The sequence below is a fragment of the Prunus mume genome, linkage group LG2 (assembly GCF_029339155.1).
Source record: "Prunus mume cultivar Tortuosa linkage group LG2, ASM2933915v1, whole genome shotgun sequence".
In the NCBI taxonomy this organism is placed as follows: domain Eukaryota; kingdom Viridiplantae; phylum Streptophyta; class Magnoliopsida; order Rosales; family Rosaceae; genus Prunus; species Prunus mume.
The window spans coordinates 24463125-24484405 of record NC_142699.1 but is presented as its reverse complement, the minus strand read 5'-3'; the positions used below and the strand labels follow the sequence as shown (position 1 = coordinate 24484405).

At 36.1% G+C, this 21281-nt stretch overlaps 3 protein-coding genes and 1 non-coding gene across 5 annotated transcripts; 1 reads left to right on the top strand and 3 right to left on the bottom strand.

Moving 5' to 3' along the window:
- Window positions 1-2041: 2041 nt before the first annotated feature.
- Window positions 2042-8111, bottom strand: LOC103322244 (Tetratricopeptide repeat (TPR)-like superfamily protein). Its single transcript, XM_008224143.3, is given in 3 exon segments — window positions 2042-2600; window positions 5360-7490; window positions 7493-8111. Coding segments are annotated over 2 exon segments (2505 nt in total). The 5' UTR covers window positions 7953-8111; the 3' UTR covers window positions 2042-2600; window positions 5360-5445.
- A 1406-nt stretch (window positions 8112-9517) lies between these two features.
- Window positions 9518-10789, bottom strand: LOC103322243 (small ribosomal subunit protein eS27y). Its single transcript, XM_008224142.2, has 4 exons — window positions 10658-10789; window positions 10225-10326; window positions 10089-10117; window positions 9518-9950 (listed from the first exon to the last, which is right to left on the bottom strand). The coding sequence occupies exons 1-4, from the start codon at window positions 10658-10660 to the stop codon at window positions 9824-9826; spliced, it is 261 nt and encodes an 86-aa protein (XP_008222364.1). The 5' UTR covers window positions 10661-10789; the 3' UTR covers window positions 9518-9823.
- A 413-nt stretch (window positions 10790-11202) lies between these two features.
- On the top strand, window positions 11203-11292 carry LOC148919888 (small nucleolar RNA SNORD36). The gene has a single exon (XR_016124799.1). It is a non-coding gene; the product is annotated as a small nucleolar RNA SNORD36 (small nucleolar RNA).
- Window positions 11293-14126: 2834 nt separating this feature from the next.
- JAZ10 (jasmonate-zim-domain protein 10) lies at window positions 14127-16584 on the bottom strand. Of its 2 annotated transcripts, XM_008224140.2 has the most exons (4): window positions 16036-16566; window positions 15794-15923; window positions 15288-15345; window positions 14127-15089 (listed from the first exon to the last, which is right to left on the bottom strand). In XM_008224140.2, the coding sequence occupies exons 1-4, from the start codon at window positions 16465-16467 to the stop codon at window positions 15053-15055; spliced, it is 657 nt and encodes a 218-aa protein (XP_008222362.2). In that variant the 5' UTR covers window positions 16468-16566; the 3' UTR covers window positions 14127-15052. The 2 variants fall into 2 exon arrangements, with proteins under 2 accessions (XP_008222362.2, XP_088903091.1); XM_089046965.1 differs by lacking the exon at window positions 14127-15089 and having other exon boundaries at window positions 15284-15345; window positions 16036-16584.
- Between the last annotated feature and the right edge of the window lie 4697 nt (window positions 16585-21281).

Genomic DNA, 21281 nt, shown 5'->3' with positions numbered 1-21281 from the left:
GGGGCTGTTCCTGTGGGCCCCTCCTCCCTGACTGCGCGTGCAAAGCCGGACTTCGTGGGGGGCTCTCCTGTGGGTCCCTCCTAAACTAATACCCCTCAAATTGTATTGTATAGTATTGTATTATTATTCTACAGATATGTATGTACTCTCTCTCTCTCTCTCTCTCTCTCTCTCTCTCTGTTTTTCCATTTTCTATTACCGCCATCATTTCATTATCTCCTCTTACTAATACTAATCCACATACATTGCCTCTTTGCCTGCAACTACAGTTTTCCAAGATATTATATTATTTAGCCTTAATTAAATAATTAATCCCCTGTTCCCATTTGTTCTCTAATTGCCTCTAGTTGCTGCATTATTTTATAACCAGAGCTATCATGACCATTGAATTTTTAAATATCCTCTTTTTGGGTTCCTTAAAGAAAAAAAAAAGAGAAGACACATGTTGATCTGGATGGATGGGTTGCAATGCATTGTCATGGTTGAGTCACGTGGACGTGTGATTAGTGAAGAAAAGTGTCAAACAGTTAGTAATGGGAACATTATTATAGGAAGGAAGAGGAAGAACATTTTTTTATATAAAAAAAAAAAGCTTTTTACATGATCGTCTTGTAATTCCACTACTAAGATCTTGACACAGCACAGGATTCCTCGTCAGTCATCTTTCTTTTATATATTTCTTTAATTAGTCAACTCTCCCAACACAACACAAATAACGTTAATCTCCTAATATGTTTTACTTATTTCTTCTGTTGTAGCTACAATTTTGGTCCAAGGGATATTCACCAGAAGAAGAAACGTACGTCGTCTCCATAGGGTGATATTGATATGAATGCTGCAAAGCAAAGGACTTTAATTTGGAAAATTTGGTTGCTTTTGTTTTGCATTGCAGTTTTCAAACACGTACGTACATATGTTTTTGTTTGCGTGTATATATATATATATATATATATATATATATATATAAAAGTGTAGTGTAGTAGTGTAGTAGTGTAGTGTTTGTGTTGTGTTGGAAGTAGCTAGGTAGCTAGGTAGTAGGTAGCTAGGTAGGTGTACATGTAGAAACAAAAAAAGTGGAACATTGAACAAGAGAGGCTAGCTAGTGATGAGTACTGCACATGTCAATTGTCAAATAAGACAACCTCATCATGTTCAATTACCCTTTTTATATGACACTTATATCAATTTTCTATTTGTTTAGTTTTGCAGGAAAGGTGGCTATTCACACGATATATATATTATATATATAGTTGCAAATTGCAATGCAAATACTTTACACGCCATGCATACATAATATATGTGTATGTGTGTTTTCTATGTATGCATGTCATGTGCCATAGACAGGAGCTTCACCAAACAATTTTGTCCCCCATTTTTCTCAAAGCTTAAACGTTCAAGGCTTGGCTAATGTGAATGGGAACATCAAGGACACAGCTCTGTTGTTTAGAGTGTTGTGTGTGTACACTGTGTCTTCCTCTCCTTTCCTTTGTAACTCTGTCAATGAATTTTAGGTTAATCGAATCGAACCTTGTGAGACCAGACCAGCCCCCAATGTTTTCTAGTGAGATGCCAGCTTCCCAAGCAATCACTGATTAGATGGGCTCGCGTACAACTTCAGAAATGGCCCAAGGATTTAGGGTTTAGGAGATTTTCTATACAAGAGCAGAAGAACAGTGAACAATAAACCTCAAAGTGTTATATCCTAAAATCAATATTTATGGAAATATAGGACATTCTGTACAAAACTCACTCTTCTTGACCAACAAAAATGGGATCCATGTAATTTCATCACTGCCACTTATCATGGCCTCCCATCATTTGGCTACTCAACTCATCTAAACATTTTCATCCCAGAATCAATGTACTTAGATTCAATCTCTACCTAGAGCCAGATCCAATATCAAGGCTCCTCAAGGAAAACTTTTCATGTTGTTACCACTTACAAGTTACAGCCTGCATTCAATTCTAAAAAGAAAATAATTGGCCTATGACTACGTAATGAAACAGGGCTTGAGCATGCCAACAAAATTTAGGGGCCAGATGATCAAAATTGAGTATAATTAATAAAGGATACATATCCATTGCTTGATACAAAGACCATCATTGGCCACCACTTCAATGATGCTACAAGAAGTTTGAATTCAGACCTGTACAACTAGCTGTTACAGTTTCAAGATTTATATGTGTGTACTTCAAAGGGCTCTAAAATCTAGCATGAAAATATTCTCATACAAGTTCCAAATAGTTTCACCGATCTCTTCTAATAATCACCATTGGCAAGATATGATTCTGACAAGCTTGTGTGACTTGGAAGTATATTCAAGACCTCTAAATTCCAGAAAGCTTAACAAAAGCAACACTCTAACCTGATCAAAAAATTGACGTAAGCAATCTCCTGAAACTTACTATTTAGCCTTCTGTAAGTCACCTTCCCCACCAACATTCTCAGAATCAGACTGGTCTTGAATAGGAGGAGTCTCGCTGTCAAACAGAGGCACCTTAATATTCTCTTGCTTTGACAACAGAACACACTGTGTAACGCTTAAAAACTGGTGCTGACGTATCAAGCTCCACATCTTCTCTCACTTTTAGTTACACATCTAAGTCAAGCACAAAACAAGTTCCACCAATAGTTAGCATCCGCAACATGAACATGAAAGCACAGACTAAGAATGGCAATAGTAATGATGCAGACATATAATTCTGGGAAAGAAGATGAATTGTAGAAACAGCTTCTGCTTGGAGTTAGAGGTGTGAGAAAATGGCCCGCCAGTTAAAAATTCTCATTAAAAATTGTTTCCATTACACAAATGGTTTCTCTTGCTACAGGAAGGGCACAAGTTAAAAAAATATGCAAGTTCATAGCTAACTTAAAAAATATGAAAGTTCATAGCTAACTAGCTTGCAACTTTATAAAAATTTCCATGTAACATAATGAGTTTCCTGAAGAATTTTGAATTGACATATTAATTGAACAAAACTGAGATTCTTCAGAGCAATGAAAAGTAGAAAAATATTAACCTTAGACATTAGTTTGTTCTTGCTGATCTCAAAAGCAAGTTGAGTCAATGACAAGCGCTCCTACTTTACGAATGACAATTTCCTTATAAACACACATGGCCAACAAATATTTAGATTATAACTTGACATGTATGCTACAACACATAACTGATTCATTCTAGGAAATGATTGACATTAAATCTCTTTCAAAGTGGGTGATAAAAATGTTATCCAATGTTCAACCTTTACCGCACCATCAGGAGGTAGATATAAATCGTAATAAGTCTAAGTGGAACACAATGAGAATGAAGTCAAATAGTAATTCAACAAGATTTGGAATAACTAAAAATATTTCTAGTGATAGTGGGTTTTATAGTTGGATTGTCAATTCTCTTTTGAACCAAAGCCTTACCAATAAATTAGATTCGTTTTCCGTAAGATGAGCTGTTGCTTTCTCAGAGATAAATTCCCTCAAATGGAATCCAATTAGTTACAGAAAATTATAGATAAATTTTCTTCTGGGGAAACACAAAAGATAAGTGCTTCATAAAGTGATTCTGAGCAAATGAAAATATGCAGCTAAAACACATGATACATGGGTGAGGTTTGTAAGCACAAAAAACCTTTCTCAGCACCAATTCTCAATAAAAAATTTCATCAGTTGATTTCACAGTAAATTCATGTTATACCAGGCTTAGTATAGTGTTATGTAATTATTGAAGTGATCATAGTAGTTTAGAGTAAGTAGTTGGTAATGCCTCGTCTATTGTCACAAAAGATTTTCCTAAAGGCTAGAAATTTCGACCCTAGCCTAAAATATCACTTCAGTAATTTGTGAAGAAAGGCAAAAAGCCTTTGATTCCTGGTGATCTCAACAAGGAGTGTATAAAAGTATATAATTACCTAATCCATCATGAATTTTCTCAATCCACTACCACCTAAAACGATATCTACAAGATGAGACTCATAAGTCAAAAAGTCATGATTCATAATCGCAATTAAGATGATTCAAAAGTTGAAGTGCCAATATGGAATTTTTTTCAGTGTGATATGATGTCTAATGTCACAAATGACTAACAAGTTTGATATGACACGCAATTTATAGTAGATAATTGATGGATATCGCATATCGCGGAATCTATGATTATCAACGCTCAGACTAAAAAGACAAAATGACGCATTCTTTTGTATCAAGTCAATGCATTCACAATTTGATTATGCTTGCACATACTTCAATTGAAAGGAAAACCATTAAAATATTAGTAATCTTTGACCCTTATACTTGAATATGGATTAAGGTCATGAATATGCCAACATACATATATAATTAGGCAAAATACTATGTACACATGGGTGCATGAACACAGACATTCATAAATGTAACATATCAACAACTTGATAGAAAAATAAAATTTTGTTATTTTGTACAAACCAAATAAGCACACTTTTCTAAAAGGGAAAAAGTTGGATAAAAAATAAGAAATATAACGGATCAAGGTCACATTTCCTTCCTAAACTGACTGTGACGCCCAAATAGATAGGGATAAATTGATGTACAATTTACATTATCTTTATAATCTTTATAGTGACAACGACAACGCATGCAGACAAATACCTGTAATGAGGTGGTGTAAAACTTCCACGATGAGTATGAAGTTAATATCATGATTGTAGATTAGTACTGGACAAAATCATTACATGAAATGTCATACTCTTATTTCACGTTGGTCATAATTGGTAGGCCAAATTATACTGAAATTGAAAATTATGTTCTTTTTGTTCGTAGTTCTGAAATTAGACAATGAAATATATAAATTAAATAAAAAGAATACAATGGGAGCAAGGAAGTTGTCTTAGTCAAAGCAAGAACGGTGAAAAAGGAAAAAAATTTCCAGAGTATCAATAAGAAATCATTTAGCAAGTTCAGTAGAAGTGGCAGCTCACATTTGGACAATTGGAACCAGAAGTGTTTATTTAAGGAAATGCTGGGAACTGCAAATGAGAAAAGGAGGTGCAAACTTTATAATGGTTATCACAAAGGCCAGACTAGATATTCTATACTAAAAGGCCAATGTATTTCGAGAGAAATGATTAATCAATGAGTAATGCCTTCATGCGGACTTATGCACTCTGCACAACGAGAACTTCACGACCTAGAATTACTTGAAGAATGAAAAAAAAAAAAGAGACATAAAAAAAGTGGGCAACACCTCTGTGCACAAATTCATGCTAGAATGCAACTAGTAGAAGGTTTTAATAGTCAGTTTCGAACCATTAAGAACTGTAAAGAAAAATCATTAGCTAGACCCAAGAAAGTGAAAGTAATTGCTCACATAATTGGTCATCGATAAGGAATTACCTGGGATGGAGCGCATTACCTTGAGAACAAGGTGACTTCATCAGTTCAACCCTCCAGGAATCATAGATCCCAATAAGGCAGATCAATCACCAGTAATCACCACAAGAGCAAATTCCATCCTGAAAGTGATGGAACCGATTGATATCTCGAACAACAATATCTCGCTGCACTACTTTTGATATTAACTTCACTGTGGCATGGCAATCCACACATATTCGAAGGTTTTTAATGATACGAATAGGGCTCCCAGGTGATGTTCTAATTAACCCAAATGCTAGAGCTAACCTTTCACTGTGTACCCACAAGAAGCGCTCCTTTTCATCATCCTCCACATCAAGCAAAACGGCACTATAATTGGGAACATGTCCTGCCTTCAAAGTTCTCATTTTCAACCATTCCAGCATCCCGTTGATCAGTTTCATGTCAGGATGTGAAGTATCCCCCACACTGAAATAATGAACTGTGCCCTGGTTCTCAATCCAACTTAGGCCGGGTTCCTTCTTTACTCCTTTCCTTTTCATGTTTTTTCTGACAGAAGCCACATTATCCCATCTCCTTGCAGTGGCATATATGTTTGACAATAACACGTGGGTAGCATCATCTTGGGGATCCATTTCAAGAACATGCTGGGCAGCAATCCTTCCAAGTTCCACATCATTATGGATAACACAAGCTCCGAGCAAAGCACGCCATACCATAACACTAGGTTCAAATGGGATTTCCTGAATCAACTTCACAGCCTTATCAAGATGGCCTGATCTCCCTAACAGCCAGACCATACAAGTATAGTGCTCTACGCACGGTTCAACGTCATAGTTCTGCACCATAGAATTAAAATAAGCCTGTCCTTGATCTAATAGTCCTGCATTGCTACATGCTGACAAAATACCGACAAAAGTTAACTTGTTTGGTTTGCAATTTGTTTCCTGCATCATTTCAAAAATCTGTAGAGCCTCCAGGCCAAGACCATGCATAGAATATCCTGAGATCATCGCATTCCATGAAACCTCATCTCGTTGCTTCAACTTATCAAACACCAGGCGGGCATCTTTGATGCTTCCACACTTAGCATACATGTCTATTAAAGAATTACCCACTACAGTATCTTTGTCGTATATGGTTTTGACCGTTATAGAATGTATCTGAACTCCTGGCTCCAATGCTGCTAGGCTAGCAGAAGCACGGAGAGCACTAGAGTACGTCACTTCTGTAGCCTGCACTTGGCATCTAAGCATATTTGAAAACAAAGCCAACGCCTTCTCCCCATCACCTAACTGAACATATCCAACAATCATCGTGTTCCAAGATACATCATTTCTATTTGGTGATTCCACAAATAAGTCCATAGAGTTCTCTAACTTTCCGCATTTAGCATAGACACCCATGAGAGCATTTGAAACAAAGACATCTGAATCAAGACCAAGCTTGATTACATGGCAATGGATTTGCTTCCCAAAATCTAAACGCTCCATAGTTGCACAAGCTTGAAGTGTGCTAGCATATGTAAACTGGTTGGGAACAACAAATGCTTGCCTCATCCGACAAAACAAGTCCAGAGCCTCTTCACAACGGTCACTCTGAGCACACCGTGAAACCATGAGGCTCCAAGGAACCACGTCATTTTTGGGCATCTCTTGAAATACTTGCCGAGCCTCCTCAACATCTCCAAACTTAGTGTACATATCAAGCAATGCAGTACCCACATATAGATCCCCTTCATAACATGATTTCATTACACACCCATGGACGCTCTTCCCTTCATTTAAGGCCTCTAAACCAACACAGGCCTTAAGCACACCCGTAAAAGTATAATTGTTAGGCTTGAATCCAATCATCCGCATTTGACTGAAGAGTTCGAGTGCTTCTTCAAAACAGCCATTCTCAGCATAGCATGCTACCATCCCAGTCCAAGCTACCATATCCTTACAAACAATCTCATCAAAAACATCCCTAGAAACATCAACGTGGCTGCAAACAGAGTAGGCATCAATCAGAGCAGTCCCAACAAAGGCATTAGAGCCATGTGCAAGCTTATGAATACAAGCATGGATGGTCCAAGCCAGCTCAGCCCATCCCATCCTTACAAGTAACTTCAAAATTGTAGTAAAAACAAATTGGTTAAGCTCATGGCTTCTGTATGCAGCCGGTGAAACAATTCTACAGCATCAACAAAACGTTGAGAGTCCGCAAATCCCTGGATCAACGTAACAAAAGAAATAGTATTTCTTTCAGACATTTCGTCAAACAGCGTAGTGGCATTAGACAGCATACCAGCTTTTACGTACATATTAAGAAGAATGTTGAGAGCAAACAAGTCCAAGCAACCACCTTTCTTCAAGATCCTGCAGTGAAGACCCATTGCGGAATTCGAGTCACCGTTTCGGATACAATGTTGAAGCATAGCAGCGTATGCGTGAGAGTCGAACTCCGAGTTGGGAAGCTCTGCGTGGACAGGGGGGTGTTCGGGCAATGGGGCAGCTGCTGCTGCTTGGGCAGCGTACCCACATCGCGAAAAGCTAATCCGAGCGTTGGTTTTACAATGCGTAGCGAAATTTGCACACTGAAACGTTCTTTGACAAATCAATCTAAGCATGCCCGCGTAAATTTCTTTTTGGAAAAAACAAGTAATTTGTGTAAACCTTGACTTCCTATAAGAAACTGCACCCTTCGGCCCACCACACAGACACGCGTCGAGAGAGACCAAACATGTTGCAGTGGGAAGGCCCACCTTCGCGAGAAAAACTCTGTTGCAAGTTGCAAGTTGCAATCGGTATAGCACTGTTTTAGTATCCGATTAACAGTATTATGTCAAGTGAAAGTATTATCAGATGTGTGTATAGCCAAGATAGCAAAATAGTGTTATACTCGTTTTATTGTAGTTCAAACCACTATGTCAAATTCAAAGCGTGACCTTTAATTTTTAATATATATATATATATATATTTTTTTACAAGTATATTTTTGTTTTCTTACTAGTAGCTTATATTGTTTAATATAATAAAGCTTTTTTTTTTTGGTCGAAGTTTGAAACCGAGCTATGGACGCATTGGCAATATATTGCCTATTAATTACTTGAAAATCGCCTAGCTCAGTTTTGTGATTAGAGAGACTTTGGAAGGACTGCTAACATGTGGAAATAATCGAGTTAGATTTACTTATGTTGTTCAAATTGAAATTGAAGCTTTTATTTTTTTTTTTTTATATATATATATATATATATATAATGGTATTGCATTCAACCCAAAGAGAATATTACATGGATTATTGTGAGTAACACCGTCAAATTATACAAAGTTAATAATTGAAAAAGATTCCAAGGTTTTTGATTGGTCTTTTAAATTCTGGTAATGACTCCTTAGCAAAAATTTTCCATCAAAATTTGTTCTTTTAGTTCATGGCATTCCCCATCGTCATGTTCTTGTGAAACATCCCCAAACCTTTCATTCCTTACAATATAGAGCAATACGAACGGTTGGTTTGCATTTACTAATGTACATTGGCACTTCATGGGGTGCAGTTGTGGTAACACGAACTCCTGTATAAAAGGTATGGTATCACATGAATTTCCTGAGTGTTGAAACCCAAAAATCACTGAAACAACCTTAAATCTTCAAATCCTTCCTAAATCCGTCAGATGAAACAGACTGCCTTCAAAAGTACCAAATGTTCTACTCAAAAAATACTCGCAGTACAAACTACATGAAACATAATTAACTGGAATTACTACTACAAGACTCCTCGTGAATTATAGCAGCACTAAAGTCCGACGACCATGCTCGGACGCACCAATGCATAACATCGTATGACTCATAACTCAAGTGTACAAAATCCAATTCTCTGTCTCACCAAACTCTATCATAAAACTCGAAAAGGCTTAAAATTGTCAACCAAACGCAATGGAGCGTACACAGTATCCATTCAGAGTCAAGTTAAAGAGTAGCTGATACTTAGCACAAAACAGAGAAACCTAAAATGAACTAACCAACGAGCTATAGCCCTAAATGAGGAGAGGTACGGGGCACAGGGTTACTCATCCCGGCTAAATGAAACAGCGTGCAACAGAAGGATTTGAGAAGACATCAATTGAAAAGCTTTAGCATTTCAACACCCCAAAGTTTGAATACAAAATGGAACAACAAAGAATATAGATATGAAACATTTTCATGCAAAAGAACTTGTTCATCGATAACCTGTCATTTAATCTGAAAAGGGCAGACATGAAAATTTCAAACAATACTTCATCCGAAGGGCAATTGAAAATGTAAACCACCAAACATAACTAAACCAGATGCATAACATAGCACTCCCATGACAAGGTCCAGAACGCCGCCCCTAACAAATTACATATTAAAAACTAAAAAGCAAAACAAAAATGAGGAGCACCCACATTTTAACCTTAATCAACCCTCAAAAAGCCCTTTCTCAATTCTCCAAATACACATCAATGCAATCAAAGCTTGAGCATCAGTCTCCCTTCCTTCTGAAAGAGCAACCCTCAGTGAGCCTGGCACGCCCACCAGTAGGCTGGCACAACACTGTCTGGCAGTTCCCACAAACCACAACTGTTTGCGAGTGACTGAACACTGTGGTTCTGCACAAATGAATTTTAATTTGGTTCAATCTCCAGACAATGAATAAATTTCCTTTTTTCATAAATTTAAATCATATGCAGCAACTACTTGAACATAATCATCAGAAAAGGTAATGGAAGATGGGAAGAATTACTTACATGTTGAAGCATCCTTGGCACTTAACGTCCTGTGCATATTTAAAACAATCAAGATTAGAAATTTCTCTAGAAAATCAGAACCAAACAAAAAGAAACAAATGTCCCAAAAAGGGCATCGAATAATTAATAGTCGTACCATGAAAAAAGAGTTAGGAGACTGCACAAGACGCTTGAGCTTGTGTTTCCTCTTCTCGAGCTCAGCTGGTGGATGCAGCAAATCGATATCGTTCTGGAGCACCTGTTAGCAACCAGCAGTTTAATATCTACCACGAAATAATCCATTTGCTCCAAAAAAAAAAAAAAAATTTATTTTTTTACCATTAGTTTGATATGCACAGAATGAATCAATTAAAAGTGCGTTTCATTTTCAGCTTATGGGATCATATCTAGATTCAAAGCCATGTTTTCAATACACCCAGGAAACAAAAACAAACAAAAGATGTTATTTAGCGCAGCGGATTTTCACAAATGGCGTTAAATCTGTGAGCCTAATGAAGAAGATGGCTCAGATCGTAACAAAGGTCTAAGAAAATACAAATACAAATACAAGATAGTTCGGCTGGGCTTACCATCTTGGTTGTTGTAGATCGCAGAAACCAAAAACAGAGCCGCAAGAACCTCTGGGAGATAGAGAGAGGAGAGCGACTGAGAAGGGGATTAGGGTTTATAGGGCTATGAATATAAACGAATGTGGCAAAAATGTAGGCCGTCGGATCCACACAAACTTAGATCTGCGCATTTACCGCCATATGGGGCATTATCGTCCTTTCAGTCTTATTTATAATATTTCTTGATTGGCCCCCTACAATATTCATATTTCCAATCTGACCGAAAGACTAGACTGGAGGAAACGGCGTCGCGTTGAAGGTGTGAGCGAGTTGTTGGCGATTAGGGTTTCGGGGTTTTCTTTAGTTCCTCACACTCTTTATATAAAGCGTGTGGTGGATGCTTCTGTATTGGCCTCGTCTTCCAGCGGCTGTTCCACAATTCTTCGTTATTGTTTCGTTGATGCTACTTGCTCTGCGTTTGTTCTGTCTAATTTTTCTTTCTACTCTGCAGCTTATTTTGTTATTCTATGCTTGCCTTATCTGAAGGCAAAGTTAATAGAGGATGAGAGCATATGATGAGAAAAATTTGGAATTGACGACTGATTGGCGAAAGCCATGAAGCTTCCAAAATTCGAGCTTTTTAAAACTGATGCTCATAATTTTCTCTCTCTCTCTCTCTCTCTCTCTCATTATTAAATGGAGATTTTACAGTTCCTTTTTTCATAAGGATTAGATTGGTTCTGCAGATTGTGTTTGATTGGTCCTTGAGACATTGCCTATGAGAGATCCGAGCGAACCTTGTTTGATGGCGCTTGAGTTCCGTTGCGGGCATACAGAAAACTCAAAAGTGATTCCATTCTTTTTGTTGGAAGATGTTTTGTTTTCTCTTCTTACGTCGAAGAAAGGGTGTTGCACAGATTGTCAATTTAAAGTTTTTGGTTTTTGCAAGTGAATTTTCGGCCGTTTCAAATGTGCTTTTGCGTTTTAATGCGAGGGCTCAATTTCACCCGGCCAATATATGATTTATAGGGGCAGTTTCAAGGTTTTGCATGTTCTCCGTCATGTTTCAATTCAGGTTACTGCCCTAAATTTGTAGTCATTGTTACCCTTAAAAAGTCTAGAATTATAAGCAATGTTTACATCATGAATATAATTTGACTTCTCAAACTGAAAATTCCCTTCAATGGTAAGGCACCCATTCCTTTGGAATATAATCAAAAGGGTTATCTAAAACTCTTTCATCATCAGTCTCAAGTAACTCAAGTAGGATTGAAATAATGGTAATCCATTTTGTATAATCGAAATTAACTTGTTCCGCTTTTCACTATATGGATCCTTACTTTTTACATTAGTCACATGATCTAATTCAGATGAATAATGTAACTAATATGAAAGTTCATATGTATGTCCATACATGGCACTCTTACCATAAAATGATTCCAGATAAAAGAATTGGTACTTAATAAGGAGGAAGATTCTTCTTTTTCTAAGTAAAATGAATGGGCTCTTCACTCATGGGCTTTCAAATAAGGTTTGGGCTAGGGTTAGTTGCTTCAGTCAACAAACAAAGAGAATGAAGTAGCAGATGTTGTTCAGCTTGGGCCTATGAACATTGAGCTTCTCTGGTATTAAAATTATCAGCAAGTTGCCTGTACTGGGCCAGCCATTACAACCCTTGCTACATTCAGCTTGTCTACAAGTGGTTTGGAAAAGGAGGTCCAATTCAGACAGCATGGAGAAGTTGAATAAGTCAAATCTTTGCACGTTTATATTTTGGATTTGGAAGATATGGCAAAGGGTACATACTCAAAGCCAACCTGCTAACTAGGTTTGGGCACGGATCGGTTTGGAACAGTAGAAGGCTCTTTCGTTAATCTAAATTAAAGATTTCGGTAGACTTCGAATTGGTTAACCTAATATTTAGTTCGGATTGGCCAATACACTGTAGTATCGTAATAAAAATATACTAATAAAAATATAATTTATAATATTTTCACATAACATAAATTCTTGAACAAATACACTAAATTATCCTTCATAAAATATAAAAATTCAATAGTCTAATTCATCCAAGTATGAAATCAAATAATTTAGTCACTATATCATTTAGTATGTACTCAAGATGTAACTAGGAGCCACTTGTGTTTGTTGTTTGAACCTTTGAGTGTTCTTTTTATTGAATTCTCTATATTTATATAAATGATTTTGACATTTGTTCCGCGTGGGGTTCTTTAGTTTTTCATGCTGAATCCAACCATATAAAGAACATAAAATTTGGATCAATAGTTGGAAAGTTACAGGTAAAAAAGGGGCAAATGTCGAAATTAGAAAACATAGGAAGTTCATAAATTCCTCTTTGACCAAAAAGTGCTAAAGTACCGGGGTAAATGATACAATGTGATAAAGAAGTGATAGAGTGGTGATAAAGCAGTGATAAAATGGTGATAAAAGTGATACAATGGTAAGAAAGAAGTGATACAGTAGTGATAAAGGAGTGATACAAAATGCTGATTGTATTTATCTTTGGTTTTTTGTTTTGTATTTAAATAATAAAGTAGTAAAAATATCAGATCGGTACGGATTTCTGTAGGGTTAGGAATTTTGTTTCATTAACCAAACCTAAATATTTCGATACGGATCGGATCGGAATAATTAAAAAATAATTATTTAATCAAACCAAACCAAACTGTCGGTACGCAGATAATTCGGATGAGATGCCCACCCCTATTGCTAACTAAAGATACGCAGACTCCCTCACTAATGTTAAACCAGCCTACCATCATCACCCGATACATTAATTCAACAAAGGCATACCAGATTTGGACCTGACTTTCCGATCTGTTCCTTGAGGAGAGGTTTGGCACGGATGCTATCTACTAATTCAATTTGTCTTTGACCACTAAGATTTTTATTTTCTTGGTTCGCTGCCCAACATAATTTGAGGGCGGCATAATTTATAGGGTCTAAAGTAAATAACATTTTGTTGGGTGTAGTAGTATTCCTATCCTTTACCAACTCTTAACCTAACCACTCATTAGTTAAAGTTTATAAAGTGAATGCATGTCTCAACAAGAAGAGCTAAACCAAAATTCAAAATCTTTCAATTCGAGGGCAGAGAATAAATAATCAGCTTCTTTGTGTTGAAAATTCGTGCATTATAAAATTACAAATTTTAAAAAAAATGGTCATCTAAACTAAGTTGGTTAATTTTTTTTGAAATACAAATAATAGTTTAAACTATTTTAAATTAGAAGTTTGTAGCTCAAGTGGTTTTCTGAGGAATGGAGATTCAAATTTGAGTGCAAGGTGTTGGGCTCACTAACTGATAAACTAGCCTAACTTACATATGTCGACGACTATGTTTTCAATCTACATAAAAAACACACACGTTTCCAAATTTCAATTTAGATAAGCCATTAAAGTACAAACAAGACGAATTCAAATTGATTCCAAAGGGGACCAAAATAGGTAGCAAAGCCAAAACACATGATTCCACGAAATTCAATATTAATATAAAATATATCAACTTGGGTTTGCAAATATTGGGTTTGAACATCTCAAACAGACTCTCTATCCTCTTATCCTAGCTACTTTAGCTAAAAAGAAGGAAAATCCTCCTCCATGACTCCCTACTTGGCTCTCTATTTTGGAGAATCAACTTTTGGCTCTCTATGTCTAGCAAGGAGGAGAGAGAGTTTGGCTAGGAGGAGAGAGAAAAATGGAGAGAGATATAGACATTTGGGAGATTGGTGGGGTTGGGTTTCTACTTTATTTATTTATTTATTTATTTTAATATATTGGATTTGCAAGAGAAAGAGGGAGAAAGAGAAAGAGAAAATTATAATAAAATATTTCAAATTAACCAAAATAGAAAACATTGTTGGAGGAAACATCTTTTAAGTTGTTTATTATAATAGCTTTCTAGTTATTTTAGCCAAAATTTGGCTAAAATTTGGAGACTCTCCTGGAGATGCTTTAGAGTATACAACATGTGACTAATAATACTAATAAAATAACCTTAGAATTACAAATAAAAGAAGGGATGGTCTCATGTTCACATTGGAAGAGCACATGAAATGAAAGTGTGAGGAAGGAGACAAACGAATAATAATAGGTAGCTGCTAGGTGGGTAGGGTTTGCCCCAACAAGAGTCAAGGCCCTTGAGTAAAACGTGAATGACCAAATCTACTCGAGAAAAAAGGAGTATTGGGATATAAGCGGGAGAAGTGCTTTTGAGAAGGAAACCAACATAACAACTACTCTAGAGTCGGTCTTATCTTTATCTTCTCAGCCTAGTACTAATTAAGTGTTTCTAAAAAGGACTTTGGAATGAGTCTTCTTTCTTCTGCTGCCTTGCCTTGTGGTTGTGAACTTGTGGTTGTCAAAACGCGTATATTATAATATAAAGCAAGCTTCTTAGGCATGGGAGGGAAATGGGGACACCGAATGCAACCTGTGTTCATATCAAAAAAGAAAAAAACGCGTTGTTATTTTTCTGATCAGGGTCAGGCTTAACTTCATTAATTATAATGCATAAAATACATGGGAAAAAAAAATCTGGAGTTTTTATGCAGTTCACCAAAAGAAAGAAAATAAATAAATTTATGCAGGGTAAAAATATATGAAGCAAGAAATTGGTTTTGTGGGTTACCTTTCTTTGCGCTTCTCTAGGAACCTCTGCAGTGACTTTCTGCGGAAAATTGGTAAATCTGCAAAAGTAATTAAAATTAAATATAAGAACACGTAAAAATTTCAAATAACAAAATTCTGTCTAATTTTTTGCAAGATGATTTATGAATGTAGACTTAAAAAATAAATAGTTTGGATCGTTGAAAAAAAAATTCTTAGGAGACTCTAAAAGGTGTCCAATTTGAAGGATCCTCGATAGAAGATATATATATTTCATGATGAGAAAAATTGCTACTTTACTTCTTATTAAGGTTTATCTTGGATTTTTAATAGCAAAGTTTGTAGTTAACAAAGGCAAAGTGAGAATGGGTTATTATTATTTACCAAGGGTTTAGCGTTTAAACGAAGTTTCCTCTCCAAGACTATACACAATAATTCAAATTAATACGAGTATCAGAGTTGAAGGAAAATAAGCAGAAAATAGTCGAGCATTTAGGAAAACTGAAAATAAAAAGGCAGTCAACTGACCTCCGTCAAGAGGATCCAGAAGCTGTTGCTGGTCGCTTGAGTGAGGAGCAAGTTTTGAATCCACAGCTAACGCTGATTCCGCAGCTTTGGCCGAGTTTCCTTCCAAGGCAAGCTTCAATAGGCTCTCAGCCTAAACAATTCCAAGCATTTGTCTCTCAACGGTTAACAATTGAACCAAAACCAAATACTCTAAACTTTTCTGTGAACACATACGTATGAGGCTTAGAAAGAAGAGAACAAACCTTGTCGCGAGGGACATCGAAAACATAGACGGTTCCGTTGTAGAAAATCGTCAGAGGCGTTGTTGTTTCTTCAAGCTTTTCTGAAGCAGCAGCGGGAGCGGGCATGAAAGAAGAGACAGAGGTGCCGGTGGGAATGTAAACAGGCAAAGAGGGAAATGGGATTTTCTCTGCTTTGGGGCTGGACGGCACGGATAAGGATTTCCTTGAAGCCATTGGAGTTTCAGAGCCGTGGGGGTGGTGGTTGAGAAGGACTGAACCAGACGCAATCACAGATTTGAGAACCTGAGGCTTGATCTTGGACATGGCATTCTGAATGCCCCTGAAGCTTCTCTGGCGATGAAGGAACTTCTGGAACTGGGATTTGGAGGAGGAGGAAGGGTCGCGATGCTGATCCATGCCGAAGAAATCGAGCTCAACCGTTGCCCTGGACATGCTCACAAACTGTTTGCTAAATTGCTTGTTTGGGGGAATGTTGGAGAAGTTGGAGGAGCGACTTAAATGACAAGGCGGGAGTGGGTTTTTCTCTAAATAGGACAGGGAGGGAGAGGGAGGGTCTTAAAAGAGGCACGAGATTCATGTTAAGAAAGCTGAGAAAGAGACAGGCAGACAGAGAGGACTGTTTTTGAGTGCTTTAATGTGCACACGTCTTCCACGAGGTACAATCAGAAAAGAGAGAGAGAGAGAGAGAGAGAGGAAGAAGCTGGTCCAACTAATACACTCTTAACCCAAAAATTAAAACATAATAAAAATTATTGTAAGGCTCCAAATGGCCACTTGACAATTGTTTGGTGGTGTGTAGGTCTTAATCCCTGTGTGTGTGTACCCAATAGCCTCTCAATGACTTGACACGTGTGATGTGGTTCAACTTTTGTTTGGACCTCGTGGTTTTTGAGACTCGCCGGAGTAAAACCTCGTGGTCTTTGCTTTTCTAGATGCCTTTCGATTTCAGCAATATGAGATGACTATTCCAATTTCCGAACCCCCCCCTTTTTTTTCATTCTTTTTTTTCTTTTCAGTGCTTTTGAATGTTCTCTTGCTTTTACTTTTCTTGCTTTGAATTTTTAATCATTATTAATTTTTAAAATTCAGTGGTCAAATTTTGTCACATTTTTATGTTTTGTAGGGATGCTTGCTTAGGCAAGAAGACAGTATCGAGTGTGTTACATGGTTTGTCAATGGCTGTCCAAAAATAAATTATGAAATGTTTAAACATATAAGTACCTTACGGCGGGGGGCAAAAATTAGGTGAGCCTATTTATTTATTTTTTACTTAAACTTGTTTGTCTTTTAAGCTCATTAATGTAATTGGTCCCTTTGTCACGTTGTGATCTTTGTAATCATTTAAGCTTATCTAGTAATAGCCTTGATTATTGGATTTATGATTAGATTCATGTGCACATATAATTGGGGTGCAAAGGCACATGACTATTTGGTGAAGATCATAAAATGCTTGGCATTCAATACTACTTGACCATTTTGGTGCGTTTTTACCAAAAACACATGGATCTACTCAATGTAACCCATTTCCTACTCTTTCTTTATTGGTGCAACTGCAATGCAATTGTCGTTCATGTCAAGGATATACGCATTATAATTGGAGTATTTGCATTTGTGTTCTATCATATCAAGTTTGATTTGGTTCATGTGTTGTCTTATTTATAATATGGACAACGTGAAGTTTGTTTTATTTGAAGGAAGTTGAAGTTTCACCTCAAAATCAATTGGCAATGTGAGGAGTAGTCTAACCCCTTATAAACTCAGGTTTGATCCCTTAACTTTTCAATGTGGGACAAATACTCTCAACAACTCTTACATGCTTCATTATCCGTTCATTTCATATATGGAAAAACACTATTTTTTTATTTTTCAAGAGAAAAAAATATGCTTTTTAAATTTGGAGTGGTAAAATTCCACTTATATGTGGATTAGTTGGTATGCTTCCGATCACAATTTTTTTTTATAAAGTGGAAAAGGCATTGACTTGCATATTCAAGGGTTTCAAGTTCGAACCTTATAACATCTTGATAATGTGTATGAGAAACTCCTTGTAATTTAGATTATCGCTTGTATTTTTTTTAAAAAAAGAATTATCTCCGGGACATTCCCATAAAGCGGTCACCCAAGGAGCCCCAAATTTTAATTATTCTATCAATTATATTTTCGATAATTCGGATATTTGTTTGGATAATATCGATTATCTGTTGCATCACATTTTGTTTGGTGCTCTTTTTATTGTCTTGATTTGTCTAAAGTGTGATATAAACAGATTTTTAGGATCCTTGAATCTCATTATCGGCCCCACTAATCTTGAAAGATTGAATAAACCATAGTAGAAGAAAGAAATTTTTGATCTGCTGAATCCATTTTGCCTGCCTGCCTGCCTGCCTGATACATCGGTATCATGATGAAAATGGCAGGAAATTTCAGTACCAACAAGAAAGAGAAATTGGAAGGCAATTTTCAAGCAAAGTTGGCGAAAAACAATGGATTTGTGCTTGTTGGGGAAATGGGGGGTAGGAAGGAATTATGATTTTATTTATTTATTTATTTATGTGCGCAGTGGGCAGTGGGCAGTGGGCAGTGACGTGAAAGGAAAACCAAAACGAACAAGATCAATAATCACGTGAATAAAATCCCGGACATTGCCATGTAGCCACGTGTTAATTCTGGATTGGACGCCACTCACGAGAAATACAAGAGTGTGACGGCAAAAGTCGTCGGCTTTGTCGTCCACACCGTTCCTTCCTACTAATCCCTACCTCCATGGATTGAGAATTTTCGTTGAGAGAGATTCCCCAAAGCAACAGCTTATAAAATAAAATAATAAAAGGGATACGTTTTCTAATTAATTAATAATTAAGCAACATTTGAACAACGTGACTGACAGGTCTTTGGCTTGGCCCCACCGCACTGAAGATTTTGCGGTTGTTCAACTCTTCTTTAATTTCGGCAACAACTAAAAAAAAAAAACTCTTGTTGAAGTCTTTATAATAAGATCTGCACGTGTTTCGTGTGAATAATACTAAATCTTACCAAGATGGATTGCAATGCCCTTGCAGTGGTTTGCCATATTTAAAGAAAGCTGTCCTATGTCACACTAGGGTTGAGTTTAGGTACACGTACGCATGACAATTTATTTTACTTTTTTTTATATAGATAAAATGATATATTGTATTTATAATTCAAGCACAAAGGTCTACAATCACAAAAACATGTACAAATACAGATAGCCACACAAGGTTATTACAAATATAGAAGTGCAATAATCATAAAAGGTTAATCCAAATACGGAGAACTACACTAACAACACTAGATGCACAACTGTATCTCCACACATAGTCATAAATGATCAAAGAAGTCCAACATAAAAATTACAAGTCTACAAAAGTCAAGCATAGACCGTGAGTTTTTTGAGGAGGGGGCTAGAGTTCCGTGAGTTTTCCATTAAGCTGTACAAATTTTTTTTAATTTTAATTATGCATCAAAACACTAGAATCAGATGATGAGGTTTTAAATGCAATTTACAATTGTGTAGGTCGAATCTCATTTAATTTTAGGCTGAGCTAACCTAACGCACTATGTTTAATTACCACATCATAGATCCATGTTACATAATATATAAAATCATACTGAATATTTTTTTGTTGACAAAAATATAATATTCAGTATGATTTTATATATGGGTTGTGTTTCTCTTGACATGTTATATTTTCAACATCATCTATAAGTATTGGCGGATCCACAGCCACAAAGATGCAAAGAGGTGCCCCTCACCGAAAAATGCTTTGGAGCAGTGGGGAAGTTAGAATTTCATGTGTGTGCGGCCTCTTACAAATTATAAAGAATAAAAATTCGAACTGACAATACATACAAAAAATAATATATATATATATATATATATATGGGGGCGGATCCGTGGCACCACAAGTTTTGACACAATTTTATAGCCTTTAGATGCAAGCACTTTCAAGGGCTAAGATTAAATGGGATTTTATTATTTATTTATTTTATTTTGATAACATAACAAATAAAATAAAATATTAAACTCACCACTTTTCAAGGTAGCATAAATGTAGGCTAAAATCTCTCCATCTCCTCCAATCTCATTTATTCTCATGTTTTGAGTTTGAACTTTTTTTTATTTAATTGTTTTTCCTTTATCTGGAAACAAAGTTCTCATCTCAGTTGATCTCCAAACACACAAGGATCTATTTCAGATTTTTCCACTCCAACACTTCATGCAATTTTCGCTAAATATTATGGAGATTGTTTGAAAATCTTAATTGTTAATTGTGCTAAGAAGCTATGGATACTTTTTGCTGCAGTTAGATGCTAAACTGTTTGAGAATGAACTTGAACTTCTCATGGTAAAAGACATTAAGAAATCCACAAATGTAAGAGGAAAAAGAAATTCGAATTGAAAGTAATCTAAGGATTTAGAGACTCAAAGCTCAAGAACATAACAAAAGAACCAACATACAAGACTGCAAGATAAACCTTTCCAAACTTTGCTGCAAGATAGAAAGAGACAGTAGTTGAACCAAACCCCAAACGAATAAAAAAAAAAGATCATAATTTTTTTTTTTTCATACTCAGAGAATTAGATCATACCATTTATTTATTTATTATATTGATTGAAATCTTAGGGGGAAAAAATTAATGGCTAACATGTGAAATATGGGAGGGAGAAGAGCTACTTCTTGTTTAGTGCTGGTAGTGATAGAGAAACTGTCAAGTGCAGAAGGAAGATTTGGAAGAAGAAGAAGAAAAAACAGAAGTGAAGGCATGAAGAAGAAGATGACGTAAGAGAATATGTTAATGCTTTTAGGAAGCTGGGAAAACATAAATGAAGAGAGATAAAATATTATAGTAAGTTAATTAAAATTAATTTAAACAAATAATTATTTAAAGAAAAAGAATTAATTTGTTTAATCTTAACCATTCATTGTAGCCTAATCTAATGGTTAAAAAATTGTGTCAAAACTTGTGTCAAATTTACGGTGCCACGGATCCGCCCCCTATATATATACATATGTCAAGAATTATATTGCTTATTGGTTGCAATCATAATTTTCCTCAACAAAGGGATATACAAATACATTCTAAGCAAGAAAAATTGCAAGAGATAGACAAAGAGTAGCGGTTTAGCAAATATCTTTAAAGCTTTTTCCCCCATTAAACCCAATAGAAAGAAAAAATAAAAATTTCACAAACTAAAAAAACCTTAGGTCCCTTCATGCATTCAT